Here is a 22,733-nt window from a genome sequence, read left to right as displayed (position 1 = left end):
TGTGACTGAGACAGACTGGGATTTAATCAGATCCGAGGACTGATTCCTTACATAGAGCTTATGTCTTCATTCAACACGGGAGGGTTTTCCCCGAGGGGAAACCCGTCTCGCATGATCAAAGTCACGCACCATTTTTTGCGTGCTGTGGTAACAGGAAGAAAGCATGGCTTCTGTCCCAAGGTCCTGTGTTGGGTGCGCGTTGTCGATGTGTGACGCTGACAACAGAAGCATCCCTCACAGGTTGTTGCGATTATGGAAAGCCAAAAGGGTCAAAATCGCTGAAACTCATCATCGGCTATGGCACTGAAATTGCCTTGGAAATTATGGTGGTATGGGTTGGACTCCCATTTCCTTCTAGACCTGAGGAGCCATCATGTGTTTGACTAGACAGACATCACATCGGTGGTTTCTTAAATAAATCTCTAAGGAGGTCTGCAATCAAAGTCACGCATCGTTGTCTGCGTGCTCTGGTGGTGTGAAGAAAACCTTGGTTTCTATCCTAAGGACTGTTTTGGGTGTGCGCTGCTGGCGTGTGTTGCTGACAACAGCCACATCCCTTACAGGTTGGAGTACAGTTATGGAAAGCCGATAGGGCCAAAATCACAACATTGTTGATTTTGGGATAATGGCATTTGTGGTCTCTGGACAAACTGTACTCGTTGACGACAGTTTAGACCCAGGCCACTTGCATATGGCAGATGCCCTGTAAGGCAAAGCCCATTCCCGGGGAGTTGAGATTCCAGCCAGATGTAGTGAACCACATCTGGAGAGTATTTGGACGCGCAGAGGTGGATCTGTTTGCGTCTCAGGACACCACGCACTGCCTAATGTGGTTTTCTCTTCTTTCCCCCAATCACTCTGCCACAGAAGTTCTGGAGAAAGTTTGCCAGAGATCTGGTAGCTGTCAGCTTGGCCTCTGAGGGGGCCAGGCTCGCAGGCTCAGGTCTCCCAACTGAGGTTGTGTAGACCATTATTTACTCCATACAGTCCCAGTCAACTGCCCTGTTGTTGTGGTGCTGAAGTTTCTGTAGGAGCAAATCTCTGCTGGCTTATCTCCTTCCACTCTAAGGTTTAGGTGGCAGCAGTCTCTGCCTACCATACTCCTTTGGAAGGATGTCAGGCTCCCAACTGAGGTTGTGGAGACCATATGATTACTCCAGAGCTCCCTCAGGGAGCTTAGGCCCTAAGTGGAGAAACTTCACCTCATGGTGTTCAGCTCACGTGACAGACCCAATCACCTGCCCTGTTTATGTGGTGCTGAGGTTTCTGCAGGAGCAATTCTCCGCTGGCTTAATTCCTTCCACTCTTAAGGCTTAGGTGGCAGCGGTTTCTGCCTTCCATATTCCTTCTGGAAGGACCTCATATTTCGTCTGGACAACCCTCAAGAGAGCTTTATGCTCTTAAGTGGAGAATCTTTCACCTATTGGTGTTTAACTCCCCTTACAAACCCAGTCAACTGCCGTGTTTATGTGGTACTGAGGTTGCTGCAGCAGCAATTCTCTGCTGGCTTAACTACTTCCACCCCTTAAGGTCTAGGTGGCAGCAGTCTCTGCCTACCATGCTCCTTTGGAGGGACCTCATGCTCCCGAATGAGGTTGTGGGAACCAGATGATTACTTCAGAACTCCCTCAACGAGGAAGCTTATGCCCTAAAGTAGAGAAACTTCACCTTTCGGTGTTCAGCTCACCTGACAGACCCAGTCAACTGCCCCTTGACGTGGTACTGAGGTTTCTGCAGGAGCATATCTCTGCTGGGTTAACTCCTTCCACCCTAAGGTTTAGGGGGCAGCAGTCTCTGCCTACCATACTCCTTTGGAAGAATGTCATGCTACCAACTGAGGTTGTGGAGACCATCATTACTCCACCTTTAAGGTATAGGTGGCAGCAGTTTCTGCCTACCATACACTTCTGGACTCTCTGAGGGCAGTCTACATACCAGGCCACCTGAATGTGGCAGATGCCCCTTCGAGACATCTCCGGTGGGAGTGGAAACTTCATCTAGATGTGGTGAACCACATCTGGAAAAGGTTAGGACGCGCAGAGGTACATCTGTTTGCATCCCAGGACACCACACTTTTCCCACTGTGGTTTTCCATGGTACAGGCATGGCCGAGGCTACTTCTGTATGCTTTCCCCCGTGGTTGTGTTTATCCCTCCACGGGGCAACTTTATTCCCTTAAGTGGGAAATGTTCACCTCTTGGTGTTCAGCTCATCTGACAGACCCAGTTATAACTGCCTGTCAACGTAGTGCTGAGGTTTCTGCAGGAGCGTTTCTCTGAGTTTACTCCTTTCACCATTAAGGTTTAAACGGCAGCAGTTTCTGCCTACCATACTTCGGTGGAAGGCTCATCAGTGGGTAGACACCCGTTACTGGCTCGCTTTCTTTGTGGCACTCGCAGGTTGCGACGTGTTAGCCGCACAAGGGTTCCAACTTGGGACCTACCAGTCATGCTGGAAGGGCTCTCGTCGGCTCCGTTCGAGCCATTTGAGACTTTGCCAGATAGGTTTCTGGCCTTTAAGGCTGTGTTCCTTCTGCTATCACCTCTTTAAAGCGAGTGGGGGACCTTCAGGCCCTGTCAGTATCCCCGACATGTCTGGAGTTTGCACCTGGGATGGCTAAGGCTTTTTTACACCCGAAGCCAGGTTATATTCCCAAGGTGCTGAACAATGTGCCGAGGCCCAGTGTTCTACAGGCCCTTTGTCCTCCCCCCCTTCAGGAGCGCGGACCAAGAAAAGCTGAATTTGTTGTGTCCTGTGCGAGCACTGCACTGGACACATACGTTCACGGGACTGCTCAGTGGAGGAAGTCCGAGCAGCTATTTGTGTGCTTTGGTTCACCCAGAAAAGGTTTTACCGGTGACCAAGCAGACTTTGAGCAGATGGATAGTAGATGCTATCTCACTGGCTTATGAACATCAGGGCTTACCCTCACCTGTCGCTGTGAGGGCCCACTCTACCCGGGGTATGGCTGCCTCTAAGGCCTTAGGGTCAGGCGCCTCTCTTGACGTGTGTAATGCGGCCGGTTGGTCTTCGCCGCTCACCTACGTCAGATTTTATGGTCTAGACCTAGACCCCTGTAGGGTCCCAGGTTCTTTGCCTTGACTGTGTTCAGTTATACACGCTACAGGCATTTGGTAGTATGGAAGCGTGGGCATCCCGTTCCCCAAAGCGTTGCTATGGCGACGCAGCTCGAGTTCCTCGAAAGGGAACGTCTCGGGTTACGTAGGTAACCCTGGTTCCCTGAGAAGGGAACGAGACGCTGCGTCTCCATGCCATACTCCCTGCATCCCTGTAGGCACTTGCTTCGGCACTGGTAGCGAGTGTGTTTGTGTGGGATGCCTTCTTATACCCTTGGTCCGCACGGCATCCAGCCTATATCCAATCATCAAATTATTGATTATGTGTTACACGTGCTTCAGATCAGTCACGCCGAGGCGTTCCCCAAAGCGTTGCTATGGCGACGCAGCGTCTCGTTCCCTTCTCAGGGAACCAGGGTTACCTACGTAACCCGAGACGTTTTGTGTCATCATCTGCTTTACAAAAAACAATACTTTTATTTTTGTAAGTTATTAACATTGTTTTTTAGTAAAATTGTAGTAATCATGGCTTATAAATGATCATTTTAATGTGTAATGCAACTATCATGTTCTTTATAAGTAATTTATTTCACACAGTACAAAAGTGGAAAGGGTACAGTATATAATATATAAATAATAAAATGACACAAGCAATGTCTAGATCTCATCACCATAACCTTTTTATATACTAATACATGAAACATATCATTTAAAAAGACATCCATTGTAATTTTAACAACGTTCTAACGGCATAAATCATAACGAGATTTTGTAGGAATTGTAAGAAGGCGCTAAAAAAACTACCCGTGAGGAGTTTTTTCAGCCAATGGAATCACGCGGGTTCCTAAGGGGGCAGAATTGCTCATGATACCTGTCTTCCTGAATTTCGTAATAAACATACAAAAGCATGTCAAAACCGCACACTTGTTTCCCCCTCGCAATACGACTATCATTAGTTTTAGTGGCTGAGGCTCACCAGAAGTCTTAACACAAAGGAGCTTTAAGATGGCGGCACCCACATTTACGTCAAAAATGAGGTGGATACATTCACAGAAAATAATGCGTGTTCTGTTTTTAGATTCATCACGTGACACAGCGTTTCTCGTCCGGTGTGCAACCCCCTTAAGAGTTTTATTGTACTGTAAAGTCAGACTTATAAATATATAGCACCACAAGTCACTGACTCTTTCATTGTTGTATGGTTTCAATTGTCCCCACAAAGATAAGAATACCAGTATTTTTTTGACTTTGTGGGGACATTTTGAGGTCCCTATGAGGAAACAAGCTTATAAATCAAACAGAATGATGTTTCTTGAAAGTGTGAAGTAGCAGAAAGTTTTCTATAATGGTTGGGGTTAAGGTTTGGGTTAGGGGAAGGGAATATAATAGAATATACAGTTTGTACAATATAAAAACCAGTATGGAAACCAGAATATGTGTGTGTGTGTGTGTGTGTACCTGGTAATTATCACGTTGTGGGGACCAATTGTCCCCACAAAGATAGGAATACTAGTGTTTTTGTGACCTTGTGGGGACATTTTGATGTCCCCATGAGGAAACAAGCTTATAAATCAAACAGAATGATATTTCTTGAAAATGTGAAGTAGGAAAAGGGTTTCTGTGATGGTTGGGGTTAGGGAATGGGGTAGGTAAGGGGAATAGAATATACAGTTTGTACAGTATAAAATGCATTACGTCTATGGAATGTCCCCACAAAACATGGAAACCAGAGTGTGTGTGTGTGTGTGTGTGTGTGTGTGTGTGTGTGTGTGTTTTAACCTCAGATTCGTCTAACAGCATACTGCTGATGGGAGTCCTGTGTGGAAATGGCCGAAACTCTGCGATGATGAATACTGGATCATCTGTGTAACTTTCTAAGACTTTATGGATCCCTCCACTTTCTGTGAAAAAAAAATCAAAACGTTTAATATTAGACGTGTAATTATTGTTGGAATTACCACAGAAGACATTTTAAAAGACTGTTATATTTACAGTATACAGAAATAAAGGTACTGGGGCTGTGCCCTTTAATAAAGCACATCTTTATACCTAAAGAGTGCATATTGGTACCTCAAAGGAACATTGTTGTAGCTAAATGGTATACATTAGGACCTTGACAGCTTTTTTAACTTTATTACTGACATCACAGATCAGCTCTCTCCCAAACTATAAAGAAATAATCTACCTATTAAACAGTATGCTGACTGAAATGACCTTAAGTTAAAAGTCACTGGGTCTCATTCATGAAACACGAGCAGAACGAATTTTTGTGTAAATCGTTCGTAAAGTCCTTTTGGCGTACATTTTCGGATTCATGAAAATGTTCGTATTTTCCAAATGTTAGTTGGTACGAAAGAAATCTACACCTGCTCCCAGCCACGCGTAAATTGTGCGTTTAACATCCAAACGTTTTGCTCATCAACAAGGCTGTATTTTAATTCACCGTAATCATGTACATATTACACAGCATTTTGTAAAAAAATATTATACAGTAATTATATAGGTTTTTTCTTTTAACTTTTATGATAAGCTCCAGTAATAGCATCTGCAAACGGAACACTTTAATCAAATAAATTATTGATTTCAATAGGGCTGGGCAAACGAAATTGTTAAGGAAATTGTTTCCTATAAAATGGCCAAAATCAGGCATAACACATTTACAATGGCTTATTTGGCAGAGCGCTGCGCAAAAGGCGTATTTTCAGAGGCCTCGCAGACATACTTGTCGAGAATGAAGACTGGTTAATTAGTCGTTTCAGGCTACCCATACCCGTTCTTTTGTGAAAAGTTAAATCTGCTCAAATGTAAACTGCTTGTGTATTTCCTCTAAAATTATATTTTTTTATTAAGATTTTTTCGAAGTGAACTAATTCGTTTTTTTGCAGAACCATTTTTTTTCACTTGTGGGACTGTTCGATTAACAGATGAAATTTCATTAACAGCATCTGTAATGTGCTGCCAAGCTTCCTTTTTTTAGGACCTGAGACGCCACTATATGCTTGAAAATAAAATTTGCCTTTTTGAATTAACTTCTGATAATAAACTTCAATTTCTGCATCTGATAAATGTTTCTTTTTCATTTGCTTTTAAGAAGACATATGTTGAAATCCTTCGTTTGGTGTCATAAAATGATGCCCATATATAGTTTTCAGTCGGATTTAATGGGCGGGATTTATGGTAATTGAGAATAAGCGTGCACGCGCGTCCCATGTACGATTGATAGGAATTCATTAACACATACACACATTTAACTATCAAATCTGACGTTTACGAAGTATTTGTGAATCAGGAGGAGAGTTTTCGGGAAGGTCTGTTTACGTGCAAATCACTCACATATTTACTCATATATTTACGAATATTTCATGAATGAGACCCACTGAGTTTAGTGTTTTATATAGGCAGTGACATAAATAGTTAAGTCTGAGGTGTTGCTAATGCATATAAGCACAAAACTACACAATGAATTGAGTGAAGATGTTTTGTGTCAGGATCCTCAATAACAGGCGGTGTTTTTAACAAAGTTACTGTAAATTTTTTACATTTACAAATAATGAGGTGTTAAATATTTTACTGAAATCCTGAGATTTTTAGATAATGTAGACTTCTTTTTGTATGTAACATTATGTGTTGTGTGTTATTATAACGTTAGATTAACTAACTCATATCACTTTACTCTTACCTGTCATACTTAATTTAGAGAGAAATCTGACATTAATGAATCTTACAGACAAATCAGAACAGAAAATAGCAACAGATAATTTCTCACATTGTTATCAGTAAATTTTATGACATCTACAGTAAATGCTGTATTATCTTATGTGGCCAGTCATGAAATCCAACCATTGGTACACATTTTAGGTAGTTTTAGCCTTACTAAAAATGCTGGTGATGGCTGGCAACTTTAAAAAATGCTGGTGAAGAAAGAGTTAATATCAGGGGTGCAAACTCATCAGAGTTGAAAAAGGTGACAAAGACACAAGCGTTCATATATATATATTTATATTTGAACATTTCTCAACTTTTAAAGCGGCAACTTGTGTGTCAGCCAATCAGATCACCTTATGCAAATTACCTAGCCAGAGCCAGACAATTATGTTTATGAAAGACCGGAACATGTGTAGCGGCACTGTGATTGGCTGTTGGTCACGCTTCAGACAAGCCTTCCGTTAACGCTTACGCCCTGTGTGAATGTACCGTAACAGTGTCATCAAGCTGCTGCCGTTAGCGGCAAAGATGACATATTGTGCCTTTAAAGACACAGAACGGTTAAGAGAAATCCCGCAAACACTCAGTAGAGAACGTTAGACAGAAATCTATCTCAGTATCTTATCAGATTATATTAATACTGATGTAGAATACATACCTAAAGCCAGAAACAGTACTGTTCTGTTCTCTAGTCTCTGCACCTGGATGTGTGTGTAATGATGGTGTTTAAACAGCAGGGGTTTGTTCTCCGGCATCACCGAATCTTTGACTTCTGGACGCTCTTTCATAAACCTCAATATATCAGGACTTAGACGAGTGCTGTCATCAACACACTGCGTGAAAAGATAACAGATCAAATCTCATGACAGACCTGTGAGACATTAGATGTTGTTAAGTGATGAGGCGTGATGTCAGCTTTAGATTTTAAACAACAGCTGCATCCAAAACCACCTACTTCCAAACTAGGCGAAAATCAGTAGGCGAGGCGAATAGTACGTCCAAATTCATAGTATTCGAGTATAATTTTGGAGGGTGCATTTGATGGACCCTTTACTATCCTGTGAGCCCCCAAGAGAGAAGTCACGCAATGAAGAAGAAGAAGAAGGAGGAGGAAGAAGAAAAGGAAGAAGAAGAGGAAGAAAAAGAGGAAGAAAAAGAGGAAGAAGAGGAAGAAGGAGGAGGAAGAAGAAGAAGAAGAAAAGGAAGAAGAAGAGGAAAAAGAAGAAGAAGAAGAGGAAGACGAAGAGGAGGAAGAAGAAGAAGAAGAGGAAGAAGAGGAAGTAGAAGGAGGAGAAGAAAAGGAAGAAGAAGAGGAAGAAGAAGAGGAGGAAGAAGAAGAAGAAAAGGAAGAAGAGGAAGTAGAAGGAGGAGAAGAAAAGGAAGAAGAAGAGGAAGAAGAAGAGGAAGAGGAAGAAGAAGAGGAGGAAGAAGAAGAAGAAAAGGAAGAAGAGGAAGTAGAAGGAGGAGAAGGAGGAGAAGAAGGAGAAGAAGAAGAAGAAGAGGAAGAAGAAGAGGAAGAAAAAGAGGAAGAGGAAGAAGAAGAAGAGGAGGAAGAAGAAGAAGAGGAAGAAGGAGGAAGAAGAAGAGGAAGAAGAAGAAGAAGAAGAGGAAGACGAAGAGGAGGAAGAAGAAGAAGAGGAAGAAGAGGAAGTAGAAGGAGGAGAAGGAGGAGAAGAAGAAGAAGAAGAGGAGGAAGTAGGAGGAGGAAGAAGAAGAAGAAGAAGAAGAGGAGGAGGAAGAAGAAGAAGAAGAGGAAGAAGAAGAGGAAGAAAAAGAGGAAGAGGAAGAAGAAGAAGAAGAAGAAGAGGAAGAAGAGGAAGAACAAGGAGGAAGAAGAAGAAAAGGAAGAAGAGGAAGTAGAAGGAGGAGAAGAAGGAGAAGTAGAAGAAGGAGAGATGTCATAATTTTCAAAAATGTCGGAAAGCAGTAACACTAATATAAATACATAAGGAAGCCCGTTGTTGGGTTTAAATCTCACCTGTCCAGGCCGATGGTTCACAGGACGTTTCATGTTTTTAATCTCCATGAATTTAGAGGAACTGAAGATTTTGCTGATTTCAGTCATCTTATATACACACACGGCACTCATGTTCCTGGATTAAACATAAATATGTAAATAGGCACTCTCTCTACAAACCGATCTCAGATTTGGAGTTTTTACACACATATTCGCACCTACAAACACTTATATTTACATTCTGTTATATAATAACAGTTATTTTAATTAATAAAAGTTGGCTCGAATGCATGTTTTATAAAAACTCTAAGTCTAATCATTTAGAGAATTTATTGTGCACCTCCTCAGAGCAGTCTGAATGTCTCAGAACAGTTTGCTGGATGTAAAGGAGGAGTTAAAGTCAACAACTTCCACCAATCCATACTATTGTTTTAGGACCCCTGGTGGGTGAAACTTTGTATTGTAGTTTAATTATTAACAAAGTTACAAAGTACATCTTATATCTAAGTGTGTTCGCTAGGAATCAAACCAATGACCTTTAGCAATGTTAACACAATGATCTACAGGAACACAAAATGATTGATTATGTTTTCATTTACCAGATGTTTCTGAAGAGGGCATAAATCTTGGTGTCATTGTCAACAGTGGCCACGTCTATAAGCTGGGTGAAGGACAACTCCAGAGCTCCACAGGACAGACGGGTGTAGATCATAGATGTCCAACTGAACTGAATGACGTCTTTAGATCCTCCTTTGTCATTCTGAAACAGATCAGGTTTAAATATTTTAATGCTAATACAATGATACATGCACATGAACATACAGGTGTTGGTCATATAATTAGAATATCATCACATTTTTTAATGGGTTTTGTTTTACAATCCTCTCCTCTCTTGCTATGCTTCTCAATGAATTACAGTGAAATGGCACTACATCCAAAAGCCAGGGGGCGCTCTCGTGCAGAAACTCAAAATGCGCTGCAGACAAAGAACAATACACACGCAGCTATGATGACACGCAGAAATGGCTGAAGGATATATTTATATTGCTGTTCTTCAAAGCTTTTCAGGTATTTTCATGATAATAAAGAATATCTATAATTATGTTTGACGAGTGTTGCTTTTTCAAATGGATGTTATAAACGATTCAAACTAACAGCGATTTCAGATCGATAAGGACTTAATGATCAAAAGCCGTAGTACATGAAATAGCTATAAATAAGATCGGCTGTCCGATTTAGAATAGTGATTGGCCACGTATTTTTAGTGGAGATCGGCATTGATCGGAGCATCCCTACTTTTTTACCACATCTTTTCCTTCCCTTCGCCTCTTGAACCTTTATACAAAATTAAAAATTTCTGAGATACTAAATTTGGAATAATTCATGGTATTATTATAATCATCAAAATTAAAAGAAATAAACATTTGAAATATATCAGTCTGCATGTAATGAATATAATATACAAGTTTTTATACAAGTCACTTTTTGAATGGAATTAGTGAAATAAATCAACTTTTTGAAGATATTCTAATAATATGACCAACACCTGTATAGTTCATGAGTTACACTGGCTGCTTTTGTTTCCTATGTCAAAACCCAATAGAAAAACACATAACGTGTCTAATGTTATGAATCTCATTAAACTGAAACTGCAGCAGAGCAAAACCATCATTTGACACTTCTCAGTTTTACTTCATTATTGTTTACCATACAGATCTGTGAGACTCGTGGGATCCAGGTATCGAATTCAGAGCCTCCATTGTCACTTCTGTGTTTCTCTGTGAAGAATGAATAAACCTTGTCCTTGTCTTGACCATTACCAGCAACCACCTTCACATACTTCTGCTCTGTACGTCACATCACAAATACAGCATTAATATTTTAAACATTGATATCTGAATGAATGAATGATGAAGTGAATGATCTCTCCTCTCACCTGCTACAGGAGAATAAGGCCAGATCTTGGCACCTGTTTTTCGGTTTATCTGGTACAGTCCCAAAGTAGACTTGTAGTACAACATATCACCTGACAGATCATGGGATTTTCAATAGAAAGTATAAAGTTTAATGTTATAAAACAGATAGTTCAGACATCATAAACTCATTGGATGGTATGTTCAAACTCATTTAGATAAAAGTCATCTTAGGTTTATTTATCGTTTTTCACCTCCGGTCTGTCACATTTAAACTTCTAAAATAAGCAGTTTTTACAAAAGTTTGAGTCTGTGAACTTTTCTACACAGGCTTACAGGAATAACGCACCGCTGCCTACATTTCTGCATAACGTCAAAGACATTTTTCCTGGTAAATATGCATCTTTTTGATTGTCCAATAGAGGCACTGGAGGTGCTTGTTTTACTCCGTTTTCATTAATGGTTACAAAGTAGACAATACTGGGGCCTCATTTATAAAGTGTGCATATGCATAAAATAAGGCTGAAAACATGTGTACGCCACTTCAGACACAATGGCTGTGATCTATGAATGTGCGCACCTGTACGCAAACTCTGAGCCATGCCTGTAAATGCAAGCCACAGTGTGTTGGGGAAAGTTACTTTTAAAAGTAATGCATTACAATATTAAGTTACTACCCCAAAAACTAACTAATGCATTACTTAGTTACTTTTCATGGAAAGTAATACTTACATTACTTTTAAGTTACTTTTGCGTTACTTTTTCTTATTTGGCTGAGGCTTGATTTCTTTCAGGCCTTGCAGGTGTTTTTTTATGACTGAGAAGTTCTACATTCAAAAATTGCATATTTCCATCACAAAAATGTCAAGCTCTGGCCTGCCATCTCAGTTTCTGACTCAAACTGTTTCAACTCAGGCATGCACATGTAAGAGCTGAATGGTGGTGCCAAACCCTGACAAAAGGTATTTCCTGAAGCCAGCAACAAATGGCTGAATCCACAGGAAACCGCTTCCTAATTCCTTGTTGAATTATCATCTGAAACCCTCCACAAAGAATTCACATCTACCCCGAAACCTTCCTCAAAGAATTCACATCTACCCCCCAAGACAGTTACCCCATGGTGTGGGACAGAGTCACACCCGACCACACTTTCTTGTCCCCCTCTCCTCATGTTTTATAAAAGCAATACATTCTACATGTACAAAGAATGTGAAACTTGTTTTGTTTGGTGTTTAATGAAGTGTTTTAATGCAAGTGGTACATTTGGGTTTGTTAATATGACAATAGGATTCAATGTTAATCTGTGACAACAAATAAGTAAACTTAACCTAATGTTGGGAGACAACTCCTAACTTAGACATGTTGACCAATCACCCACTGTATGTATATTAGGCTACACCCCTGATTTTACAACAACCAATCAATACCAAACTCCTATATGCTTTGTTCTCTGGTTATTTAAGGAGATGTGTAGAAGACTTAGGCGGGATTTTCTATATCTAGAAATGCACCCCCATGATGCTGTCCTGGCACAGCATCATGTATTTTATTTTATGTTGAGGAATCTGTAACAAGATCTTCATCTCATTACCAGGTATGCAATGGTTTTTCGTTTGATTTTCGTATTTGAATTGGAATGTAAATTGGCTTCTGAATTATGTTTTTCTTACCTGGTAAATAAATTGTTACATTTGCATTCATTCTAATCTTCTCTGTATCATTGACTCTTCTAAGTTACAATAAGTATTACGATATCCTTTGTCACCATAAATCTATAACCGGGGTGTAAATTCATGCTAATGGTCTATACCGATGAACTAAGATGTACAGCCATTACTTTACTATATGTGGGCTATCAGATGATAAGTCAGGACCTCTGATCAGTATCTCTACTATAATTATAGTTTCTGAGTTCTGTATTAAGTTGTATATAGTTGGCTGGGGTTGCGTAAGTATTTTATAATAATAATGAAGGGCACGCCAGCATGGGGCAGTTGCTTCAACCATTTCCTCTGGTTACACGGATAGACTAATTATTTAACCCTAACTAAGTTGTGTTTAATTGTGATGATTATTCGAGGGCTATATAAGTCAGGACCTCTGGTGTGGTTGAGTTTTATGTTTCAGAATCCGCACAACGGCCGGTGTGGGCTGATATGATATTGGTAATCGAATGAATGAGTTCAATGTTAACATGAGTAAATAGAATGATCAAATGTTTATCCAAATTCTATATTTATATCAATTTGATTCATATTACAATACGTTTTATATCTTTGGAGTCAGGTGTAAAGTTGCGTAACGTTAATTTGTCTTTATAAGCGCCGGAAAAGACCGAACGCGCGATAACCCTTCGTTTGGATTCCGTCCTTGGGCCAAACGGATGGATGGGGTCATATTTGGACCCCTTACACACACATTACACTGACTACGTAAAATAATAATGTGTACATTTATAAAGTAATGCGTTACTTTACTCATTACTTCAGTAAAGTTATTATGTAATGCCTGTTACTTGTAATGCGTTACCCCCAACACTGCAGACGAACGCTGATAAGTACAGTAGATGCCAAATAATTTCACTCATATCATACATTAGATCCATGTTATCATGAAGATTAAATCCAGTGTTATTTGTGCTTGTATTGAGTAATAAGTAATTCATATACAGTGAAGTATTTGAACACCCTGCTATTTTCTCCCACTTAGAAATCATGGAAGGGTCTGAAATTGTCATTGTAGGTGCATGTCCACTGTGAGAGACACAATCTAAAAAAATCCAGAAATAACAATATATGATTTTTTAACTATTTCTTTGTATGATACAGCTGCAAATAAGTATTTGAACATCTGTCTATCAGCTAGAATTCTGACCCTCAAAGACCTGTTAGTCTGCCTTTAAAATGTCCACCTCACTTATTATCCTAAATTTGATGCACCTGTTTGAGGTCAAAATACAATTTCACCACAAGATGGGGGAAAATCCTAATTATTGTCCCTTTACAAAGACGAGCTGGTTTTCATTTTTATTTTGTGTACTGTATGTGTCTGCTTCGTAACTTTCATAAAAGTCAAAACGTAGAAAAATCAAAGCCTTGAATGGGCATTTCATCAAAAGATGCAGTGATATGTACCATGAGCAATGTATTTTAGGTTATGTAGAGGTACGTGTGGCAAGTCATCTTGGGATATTTGGGCCTTTAGAGAAAGTAACAGTGAAAATTACGATATTGTTATTCACACAATTGAACATTAACAAACAGTTATAGGTTTGGTGTCAGCCAATAACAGTAGATTTTCATATTATGTAAATAAATGATATCTTATGGACATGAAATGATATCAAACTGCCTTTTGCAGCTGGTTTCCATCTTAACTTCAGTATTCCCCAGGTGAGCAGAATTAACAGCCCTGTGTTTCAACACAAAACCCTGAATGGCATCATCACTTCATTATTTCATTATGCTCTCAATTCAGTGTAGTTTTTCAAATGTACTTTCTAATCTCTAATCCTTAGTATTAAAACTGTAACTCCAGTCATGTGTCTTGTTAAAGAGATTTTTCTAAATGCAATTCTCAGTATGTGTGATACTCACCTATGAGTAATGAAGGATCATTCATATTTAATTCATAAGTGAATTCAAAGCCGTCAACTAAAGAATAGTCTAAGTTCTGAAATAAAAGATGAAATTTTATTTGATTACAGTGAACACAAGACTAAAATACAAATGGTAAAAACAAGACATACCATGTTATAGCACTTAGTTTTTTCATCATTAGTTCCACACATGAACAGGAGATTTCCATCGACTCCATCACTGATCAGAGAGATTTTGTACTCAGACTCACACTTCTAGATATTAACACATAATTATATGAGATTCAATAGGTCAAGCAGATCGTTTTTGATATCACACACAATTTTTTAAAGTAATTTTTTGGGCAGAGAGTACAGGGAAGTACATGGTGAAGAGAGGGGAAATCTGTACCACCAAAAGTGCGTCTGCCCTGCCCACTACACCCACATCTGAGATTTTATTTTGCGTTTCAGTCCTTATTATTTTTAAGATCTTGCAAGGTGAAAAGTATTGAGATTTAGGGGCGGTTTCCCAGACAGAGTTTATTCTAGCTTCAGACTAAGATGCATGTTTGAGCTGCCTTCTTTTTAAAACACCTTGCACTGAGAAATCTTATCATATATCATGGTTTTGTCTCAAAATACACACCTGTATTGTTTTTTGTCAGGTGTTTTTGTAAAAAATGTCCTAATAGAACTAGTCCTGGATTTATCTAAACCCTGTCTGGGACACCGCCCCATTATGTTTTATTTATATTAAGATTCTTAATACTTACTTCATTTTCTTTACATTCATCCTTAAACTGAGCAACATTCACCTAAACATAAAGGCACAGATATGAACCATATACAGCTATTAAAATAACACTTAGTAAAAAACCTAACTAACCCTTAGCTATGTATACTGTGTTTGACTTGATTAGACTAGTTCTAGTGTACTTATGTATTGCTTCTATTGTTTACCTCATTTGTAAGTGGCTTTGGACAAAGGTGTCTGCTAAATGACTAAACATATTATTTTTTTCTTACAATGGAAGTGAATGGGGCTCATGATTGGTTTGGTTTCAAACATTCTTCAAAATATCTTCCTTTGTGTTTATAAGAACAAAGAAATTCATACAGGTTTGTAACAACATGAGAGTGAGTAAACGATGACAGAACTTTCATTTTTGGGTGAACTATGCCTTTAATAAAAGACATAATGAACTCATTTTCTAATTACATTTCACACTGCTATTATTTTGATTACACCCCTTACGCAACTCAAAACAAGTATTGTAAATGCACTGTATGAAGTACCTGTATGTCTCGTGTTGAGGTAACAGGAAAGAGATTCTCATCATCTCCAACCCAAATTATTCCACTTGAGGTGCTTCTGACCAGTTTTCTCAAACCACTATGACTGTGTTTAGTAGTATAGTGTGTAATACCTGAGACAGATGAGATAAATAATAGCTCAGTTTAGGGTGGTGTAGCACGCTGGTTTTAGCTGGTTACGCTGGTTTAGGGGGGAGTTTAGACACTAATTTCATTCATAACACACTGACTTAAAAAATGATTTGAATGATTTTCCACATAAAATGTAGTTCTTCATATAGAATACTTGTATAGATACACCTTTTCACTTTATTGAAAGCATTTGTAACAAAAATGATTCAGAAATTAATCAAAATTTCTTTCTTTTATATGAATAGACTTGCAAATTACAACCAAAAGGTGAAAAAAAGAGGAAAAAAGCTCCAGTTGCAATGATAATAAAGAATAAATAAAAAATATTCTACACATTTGTAAGGGGGTTGCTTTAAAGAAAGCGAGTGAAAAGTGAATCCATATGCAAAAGGTGTTTTATTGTAAAATCCCAAGAAGGGCCAGCAAACAAATCCATACAGGGTAAATCCAACAATCGTAATCCAAATATCAGGCTAGGTTCAGGGCAGGCAGAGTAACAATCAAAATCCAAAAACAGGCACAGGTCAAAAATACAGGCAGATCCAGGTAACAGATAACAGATTCAGGTACAGATAAACAGACTAGGTATTGGCGATGTAATAATCAGCCAGGAGCAGGTGAACAGGATGTGACTTATATACAGACAGACAGGAAGTGTGAACTGTGACATGGCATGATGTATATCAAAATAAAAGCCAGAACAGGATGTCAAAATAAAAGTCCAAAATACAAAAATACACAGAACACAAGTAAACACAGAACAAAACCTTACAGAACCCCCCCTCTAAAGGGCGACTCCCAGAGCCCAACATTCAAATAACAAAGTCCAAATAGAGGGTGGGCAGGGCAGTTCAGGAGAGGTCCTGGGTCATAAGGCCAGGATGGTCCAGGGTCGTGGGGCCAGCATGGTCCCGGATCATGAGGCAGATGTGGGCCCGGGTCATGGGGCAGGTGTGGGCCCGGGTCATGGGGCAGGTGTGGGCCCGGGTCATGGGGCAGGTGTGGGCCCGGGTCATGGGGCAGGTGTGGGCCCGGGTCATGGGGCAGGTGTGGGCCCGGGTCATGGGGCAGGTGTGGGCCCGGGTCATGGGGCAGGTGTGGGCCCGGGTCATGGGGCAGGTGTGGGCCCGGGTCATGGGGCAGGTGTGGGCCCGGGTCATGGGGCAGGTGCGGGCCCGGGTCATGGGGCAAATGCGGGCCCGGGTCATGGGGCAAATGCGGGCCCGGGTCATGGGGCAAATGCGGGCCCGGGTCATGGGGCAAATGCGGGCCCGGGTCATGGGGCAAATGCGGGCCCGGGTCATGGGGCAAATGCGGGCCCGGGTCATGGGGCAAATGCGGGCCCGGGTCATGGGGCAAATGCGGGCCCGGGTCATGGGGCAAATGCGGGCCCGTGTCATGGGGCAAATGCGGGCCCGGGTCATGGGGCAAATGCGGGCCCGGGTCATGGGGCAGGCTTGGACCTGGGTCATGGGGCAGGCTTGGACCTGGGTCATGGGGCAGGCTTGGACCTGGGTCATGGGGCAGGCTTGGACCTGGGTCATGGGGCAGGCTTGGACCTGGGTCATGGGGCAGGCTAGGAGCAGGATCAAGGGGCATAAGTGAAGCTTGGTCATGGGGTAGGAATAGACCCAGATCACAAGGAAAGGAAGGATCAGAGTACACTTCCGCCTCCGCCTCGGTGTCCTCTGCCTCCTTCCTGTGTCCGGGTACTACCCCCCCCCCCCAAAAAAAAACTTGGAAAAGCTTCCGTGGACCAGGGTGATGATATTCCAGATGGTAAACCAGATGAATCAGAATAGTCAGTTGAGCCAGGTGAATCAGACGAGACAGGTGAGCCAGATGAATCATGTGAATCAAGTGAGTGAGACGAGTCGGGCAGATCAGACGAGTCGGGCAGATCAGACGAGTCGGGCAGATCAGACGAGTCGGGCAGATCAGACGAGTCGGGCAGATCAGACGAGTCGGGCAGATCAGACGAGTCGGGCAGATCAGACGAGTCGGGCAGATCAGACGAGTCGGGCAGATCAGACGAGTCGGGCAGATCAGACGAGTCGGGCAGATCAGACGAGTCGGGCAGATCAGACGAGTCGGGCAGATCAGACGAGTCGGGCAGATCAGACGAGTCGGGCAGATCAGACGAGTCGAGCAGATCAGACGAGTCGGGCAGATCAGACGAGTCGAGCGAATCAGACGAGTCGAGCGAATCAGACGAGTCGAGCGAATCAGATGGGTCAGATGAATCAGAGCAGTTGGATGAATCAGATGAATCGGATGAGTCGGATGAATTCAGTGGTTCGGATAGTTCAGATGCAGGGCCTTGAGAAACCTCGGGAATAACAGAGCAGAAGGCAGACCAGACGCACCACAGGGCTATGGCAAATTCAGGCAATATTGAGTCAATGAAACATACCTCTGTGGTCGTTGCTTCAGGCAGGGTGGCCATCTGGACGTCAGGTGCTGGGTGAGTAGTAGCCCTCATGAGTGCAGGTGTGGTGGTGATGATGGCTCTCTGTAATTCAGGTGCAGGGATAATGGTAGCTCTCTCAAAAACGGGTGTGGGTGCAGAAACAGGCAGGATGGCGGCCATTTTGGGAACAGGCAGGATGGCAGCCATTTTAGGGACAGGCAGGATGGCGGCCATTTTGGGAGCAAGCATGGACAAATCAGGCATGACATATACAGGTTTGGGCAGAACAGGCATGAAATGGCTTTGTGTGTTGTGTAAATTCACTGGAGGTGTATCCGCAACACCCACAGTAAATGGTGAACCACACAACAGCAATGCAAAGTCAATATAACTCTCCAGGGACCAGGCAGACATATCATGGGGCATACACAAGCGCAACCATTCATCAAGAGCATTGTAAAAAATCGGTTTCAATGTGTCCTCATCAAAATGTACCTGATTCGATAATTCCAGAAAGTCTTGAACATAATCCTCAATGGGCCGGTGGTTCTGACGGAGTTCAAGCAGGGCAAAAACTGGTTGCTGGTGGGAAGTTACTAACCTTCGCTGGATCCGGGTGCCGGCTGATTATTCTGTAAGGGGGTTGCTTTAAAGAAAGGGAGTGAAAAGTGAATCCATATGCAAAAGGTGTTTTATTGTAAAATCCCAAGAAGGGCCAGCAAACAAATCCATACAGGGTAAATCCAACAATCGTAATCCAAATATCAGGCTAGGTTCAGGGCAGGCAGAGTAACAATCAAAATCCAAAAACAGGCACAGGTCAAAAATACAGGCAGATCCAGGTAACAGATAAAACAGATAACAGATTCAGGTACAGATAAACAGACTAGGTAGTGATGTTACCAGTGACACCGAAGCTCCGAAGCGTGTGTCAAAAAAACGAACCGATTTTCATTGAAGCTTTGTATCGAAGCTTGATTCGTTTTGGCAAAATCACGTGACCAATGACGTCCGAAGCTTCGTTTCACACACACCCACGTGACTGCTTCGTTATCTGATTCAAAGGTTTAGAATTGTGCGATGCGCGGCGCGCCCTCATGGGTTGTATTGGAGTATTGCATTACACGGAATCGATTACTGTATAGTGAGTTTATGATATATCTAGAATATATTAGTAGTAAAAAGCCTTTTCTGCACCACTTAATACCATGATATATTTTTTAATTGGTTCACACTTTATACTTTTGAGACAAGGTCTATCCTTAATTTGTTATTTTTGTTTGAAGTACCAATCGCATGAAATGGAACGTGCTTTGGTCATGTATTTAATATAGTGTTACATTTATTTATGAATCTATCCTTAATTTGTCAATCGATTAAGTTTTGCTTTAATAATTAAATAAATACGTTGTTTGGTTGTGGAACATATTGTGATACAGCACTTTCACCAGCAGAGGTCCTCATTGAGCTCTGATTTGAAAAGCTTCGAGTAATGAACCTTTTTCCGATACAATTGGGTTGAAAGCTTCACTGCTTCAAGAAAGCTTCACTTCGCCATCACTAAGACTAGGTATTGGCGATGTAATAATCAGCCAGGAGCAGGTGAACAGGATGTGACTTATATACAGACAGACAGGAAGTGTGAACTGTGACATGGCATGATGTATATCAAAATAAAAGCCAGAACAGGATGTCAAAATAAAAGTCCAAAATACAAAAATACACAGAACACAAGTAAACACAGAACAAAACCTTACAACATTACTGTAACAACATGTAAAGTTGTTCATAATGGTAAATTACAATGATGGTTCTAGTCTGCTCTCTCTCTTTCATTTGGCCACAAGTTCTCATTAACATCACACCTGATGTCGTCTCTGCCAATGCATCTTGGAAAGTATCTTCTCTGAATTGCTCTTCTGTGATCCATATTTGCCAACAAATTCAGTTTCAAACTATCTTTTACTAAATCATGGTAATGAGATAATGGCACATGGGTGGAATTTTTAATTAAAAATGAAATTAAATTATGATTTTTTTTTTACAGTTTTTCTGAATTGCTACAACATCCTCTTTTTTAAATCAGCACTCATTTTCTCAAAACCTTAAACACAAATCCAAATGGTCAAACAAATTTCACAGAACCCCTGACTCTTCCAAACAATCCCTTCAAAACCATTTTACCTGTTCTTAAAATCAAACTAAGCTTTCAAATACACACAGCCTACTCCTCCGTGTAGGCCTATAAAAACTTATTTCTGTTTTTTTTGGCTAGTTAGCTGTGTCACACAGCAGTTTTTAGGCATTATTCTGTTTTTGTTATAAGCCAGAAATGACAAGAAGGCAGCCTCTCGCAAGCTCTCTCCCTCCCTATGGTGCAGTATGCGCACGCGTTTTGTAGTTTTGTGTGTCATATTTTTTTATTTGCACTGAATTGTCTGCGCTATACGCGATCTACAAATCACTTGCATTTAAAATTACACAATACGCTCCTTTGGAAGAGCATCAGTAAAGCCAATGTTGATATTTGAAATCACCTAAACAAACACGCCCCTACCCCAATAGAATCTGGACCTTCTGTTGATAGACCCGCCCCACACATACGCAACCCGGCATTTGATTTGATTTGATTGGCTATAAGTGTGTTTTGGTAGTCGGCCCGTCTCCTTTTCCAAACCGTTTTTCAAACATCGTGGACTCCGCCTTTAACGATTTATTTTCAATAGGACAAGCACAAGTGGCAACAGGTAAAAAGAGAGGCATACGATAAGCATTAGCAACGTAACTTACAACATCGTCTCATGGTACGGAAATTTAACAATAATACACAAGAAAAATTAACACGAGTAATTAATGAAGCAAATAAGATTATCGGCCATAAACAGAGTACATTGCAAGAATTATTCTCACACTTTCTGGAGAAAAGGGCGTTAGCGATTTACTCAGACCAGACTCATCCCCTGCACTACTGCTTTGAGGTCCTCCCTTCCGGGCGTAGGCTACGCGCACCATATGCCAAAAAGAATATTTTTAAAAGATCATTTATTCCATTGGCAGTGACTGTTTTAAACCAAACTTTTAACTTTTAACTAGGGCCATTATTGTGAATGTTGTATTCATTTAATTGGATCATGTATTGTGTGATTTATAATGTGTTTTTATTATTGTGGTATGTAATGTTATTATGGAATGTTTGTCGAAGCCAGTGTCAAAGATGAATTTCTGTCCAGTAAATCTGAACAGACAATAAAGTCAAATCAAATCAAATCATTATTCGGCTAATACTGTTGTCAACCTATTCACAAGAAAAATATACAATTAAATTAAAAGCCTTTTGTGTATCACCCAATACATGGTGATTCATAGACTTTGTAAATATTATGTAATTTAATATTGATAACAAAACTCAAGCTTGATCTGTAAATGCAGTAAAATTACTTTGTATTATTATTTTATTTTTATTACAATTTTTTTTGAAAATAAGTGAATTATTATTTAACCTTTACATTACTACTAATAAAAACTATACACAATAGTAAGAGCTGAACTGTTGCTTCATCCGAAGAATCATCTATTTTCATGACATGTCCACCTAACGTTACTTCAACTCAAGAATCGTTCTCTGATCAAACGTCGAACAGCAAAGTTACCAACACGACCCTTGCCGAGTCGACGCTCGCTCTGAGACCTTATTCAGTTAAGTATTTTTGTGTCTTTTTTTCCTTAACACATTTTGTAATGGACATATACTGTAACCTAAATTATAAATATTAACCTAACATTAAGCATAAATAATAGTTAGTGTCTTATTATTCACATAACATTTAACTCGCAAATAAAATCAAATGTCGTCTCACCTTGATCAGTCTTAACTCGAGGACCCAGTCTAAATGAAGAAACACAGAAAATACACATGAACAGCACAAACACACAAATCCTGTTCATCTTTACATGTAAAGCTCACGAATGCTCGTGAGTTTGATCTTATGGCGAATTCAAAGCCATGAGAAGGATAAGGAGCAGCCTTGCCCGACCCCGCCCACATATTTTCCCGCTTACATTTGTTTATCCCACCATTTTGCTCCGATCCAGCAGTAGTGGAGGAGGGCAGAGCGAGGCTTCGTGATCTCTCGTATCCTCCGAATTCCTGTGAAAGAAGAGCGCATTTGAAGGTCGCCTTCAGAGAGTCCTCACTTACTTACATTTCTGAAATGAGACAGCCTCAATGACGTATGCAACCTCTAGAGGACGCAACCTGTGAAACGAGCCAGTTGAACATCAATCCGAAACCGCCTCCACAGTGACACCAAGTGGTCATTTGCACGTCTTTACATGAAGCTGTCTTTGCAGGGTTTTTGACGAATTGTATCCCACAACATGTTGTTTGGTTGACACGAAGTGGTTGAATAGGAGAGTAGACGGTGTTCTCGACTCCCATGCTAGGGCCAGCCGTGTATAGCTGTTGAACGGTGACTAGCCAATCACTTTACTTTTGTTTTTTAGTAAAACAATGGCAATAAGATTGAATGAACATACTGTACAGGGAATATCTCAAGATGACCAAAAGAAATAATCAATCTATGAAATCAAGTGGCAATTTTAAAACACCTTCTGAACAAAGAACTATGGAAGAATAAAAAAGAAA

At 40.7% G+C, this 22,733-nt stretch overlaps 1 protein-coding gene and 1 long non-coding RNA gene across 2 annotated transcripts in view; one reads left to right on the top strand and one right to left on the bottom strand.

Annotated features, from left to right (window-relative positions):
* The window catches only part of LOC141363413 (uncharacterized), a 418,471-nt gene that overhangs the window by 174,828 nt on the left and 220,910 nt on the right, over positions 1 to 22,733 (top strand). The window lies entirely within an intron of this gene.
* Positions 4,572 to 22,306, bottom strand: LOC129419446 (semaphorin-7A). The gene is made up of 12 exons (XM_073865987.1): positions 22,148 to 22,306; positions 21,946 to 21,974; positions 15,529 to 15,659; positions 15,006 to 15,047; positions 14,401 to 14,505; positions 14,249 to 14,324; positions 10,676 to 10,765; positions 10,447 to 10,586; positions 9,339 to 9,499; positions 8,761 to 8,875; positions 7,441 to 7,615; positions 4,572 to 4,978 (listed from the first exon to the last, which is right to left on the bottom strand). The coding sequence occupies exons 1-12, from the start codon at positions 22,252 to 22,254 to the stop codon at positions 4,587 to 4,589; spliced, it is 1,563 nt and encodes a 520-aa protein (XP_073722088.1). The 5' UTR covers positions 22,255 to 22,306; the 3' UTR covers positions 4,572 to 4,586.

Source organism: Misgurnus anguillicaudatus, unplaced genomic scaffold (genome assembly GCF_027580225.2).
Source record: "Misgurnus anguillicaudatus unplaced genomic scaffold, ASM2758022v2 HiC_scaffold_34, whole genome shotgun sequence".
Taxonomy (NCBI): Eukaryota; Metazoa; Chordata; class Actinopteri; order Cypriniformes; family Cobitidae; genus Misgurnus; species Misgurnus anguillicaudatus.
The sequence above is the reverse complement of the archived record's forward strand: the minus strand, read 5'-3'. Positions and strand labels throughout refer to the sequence as shown.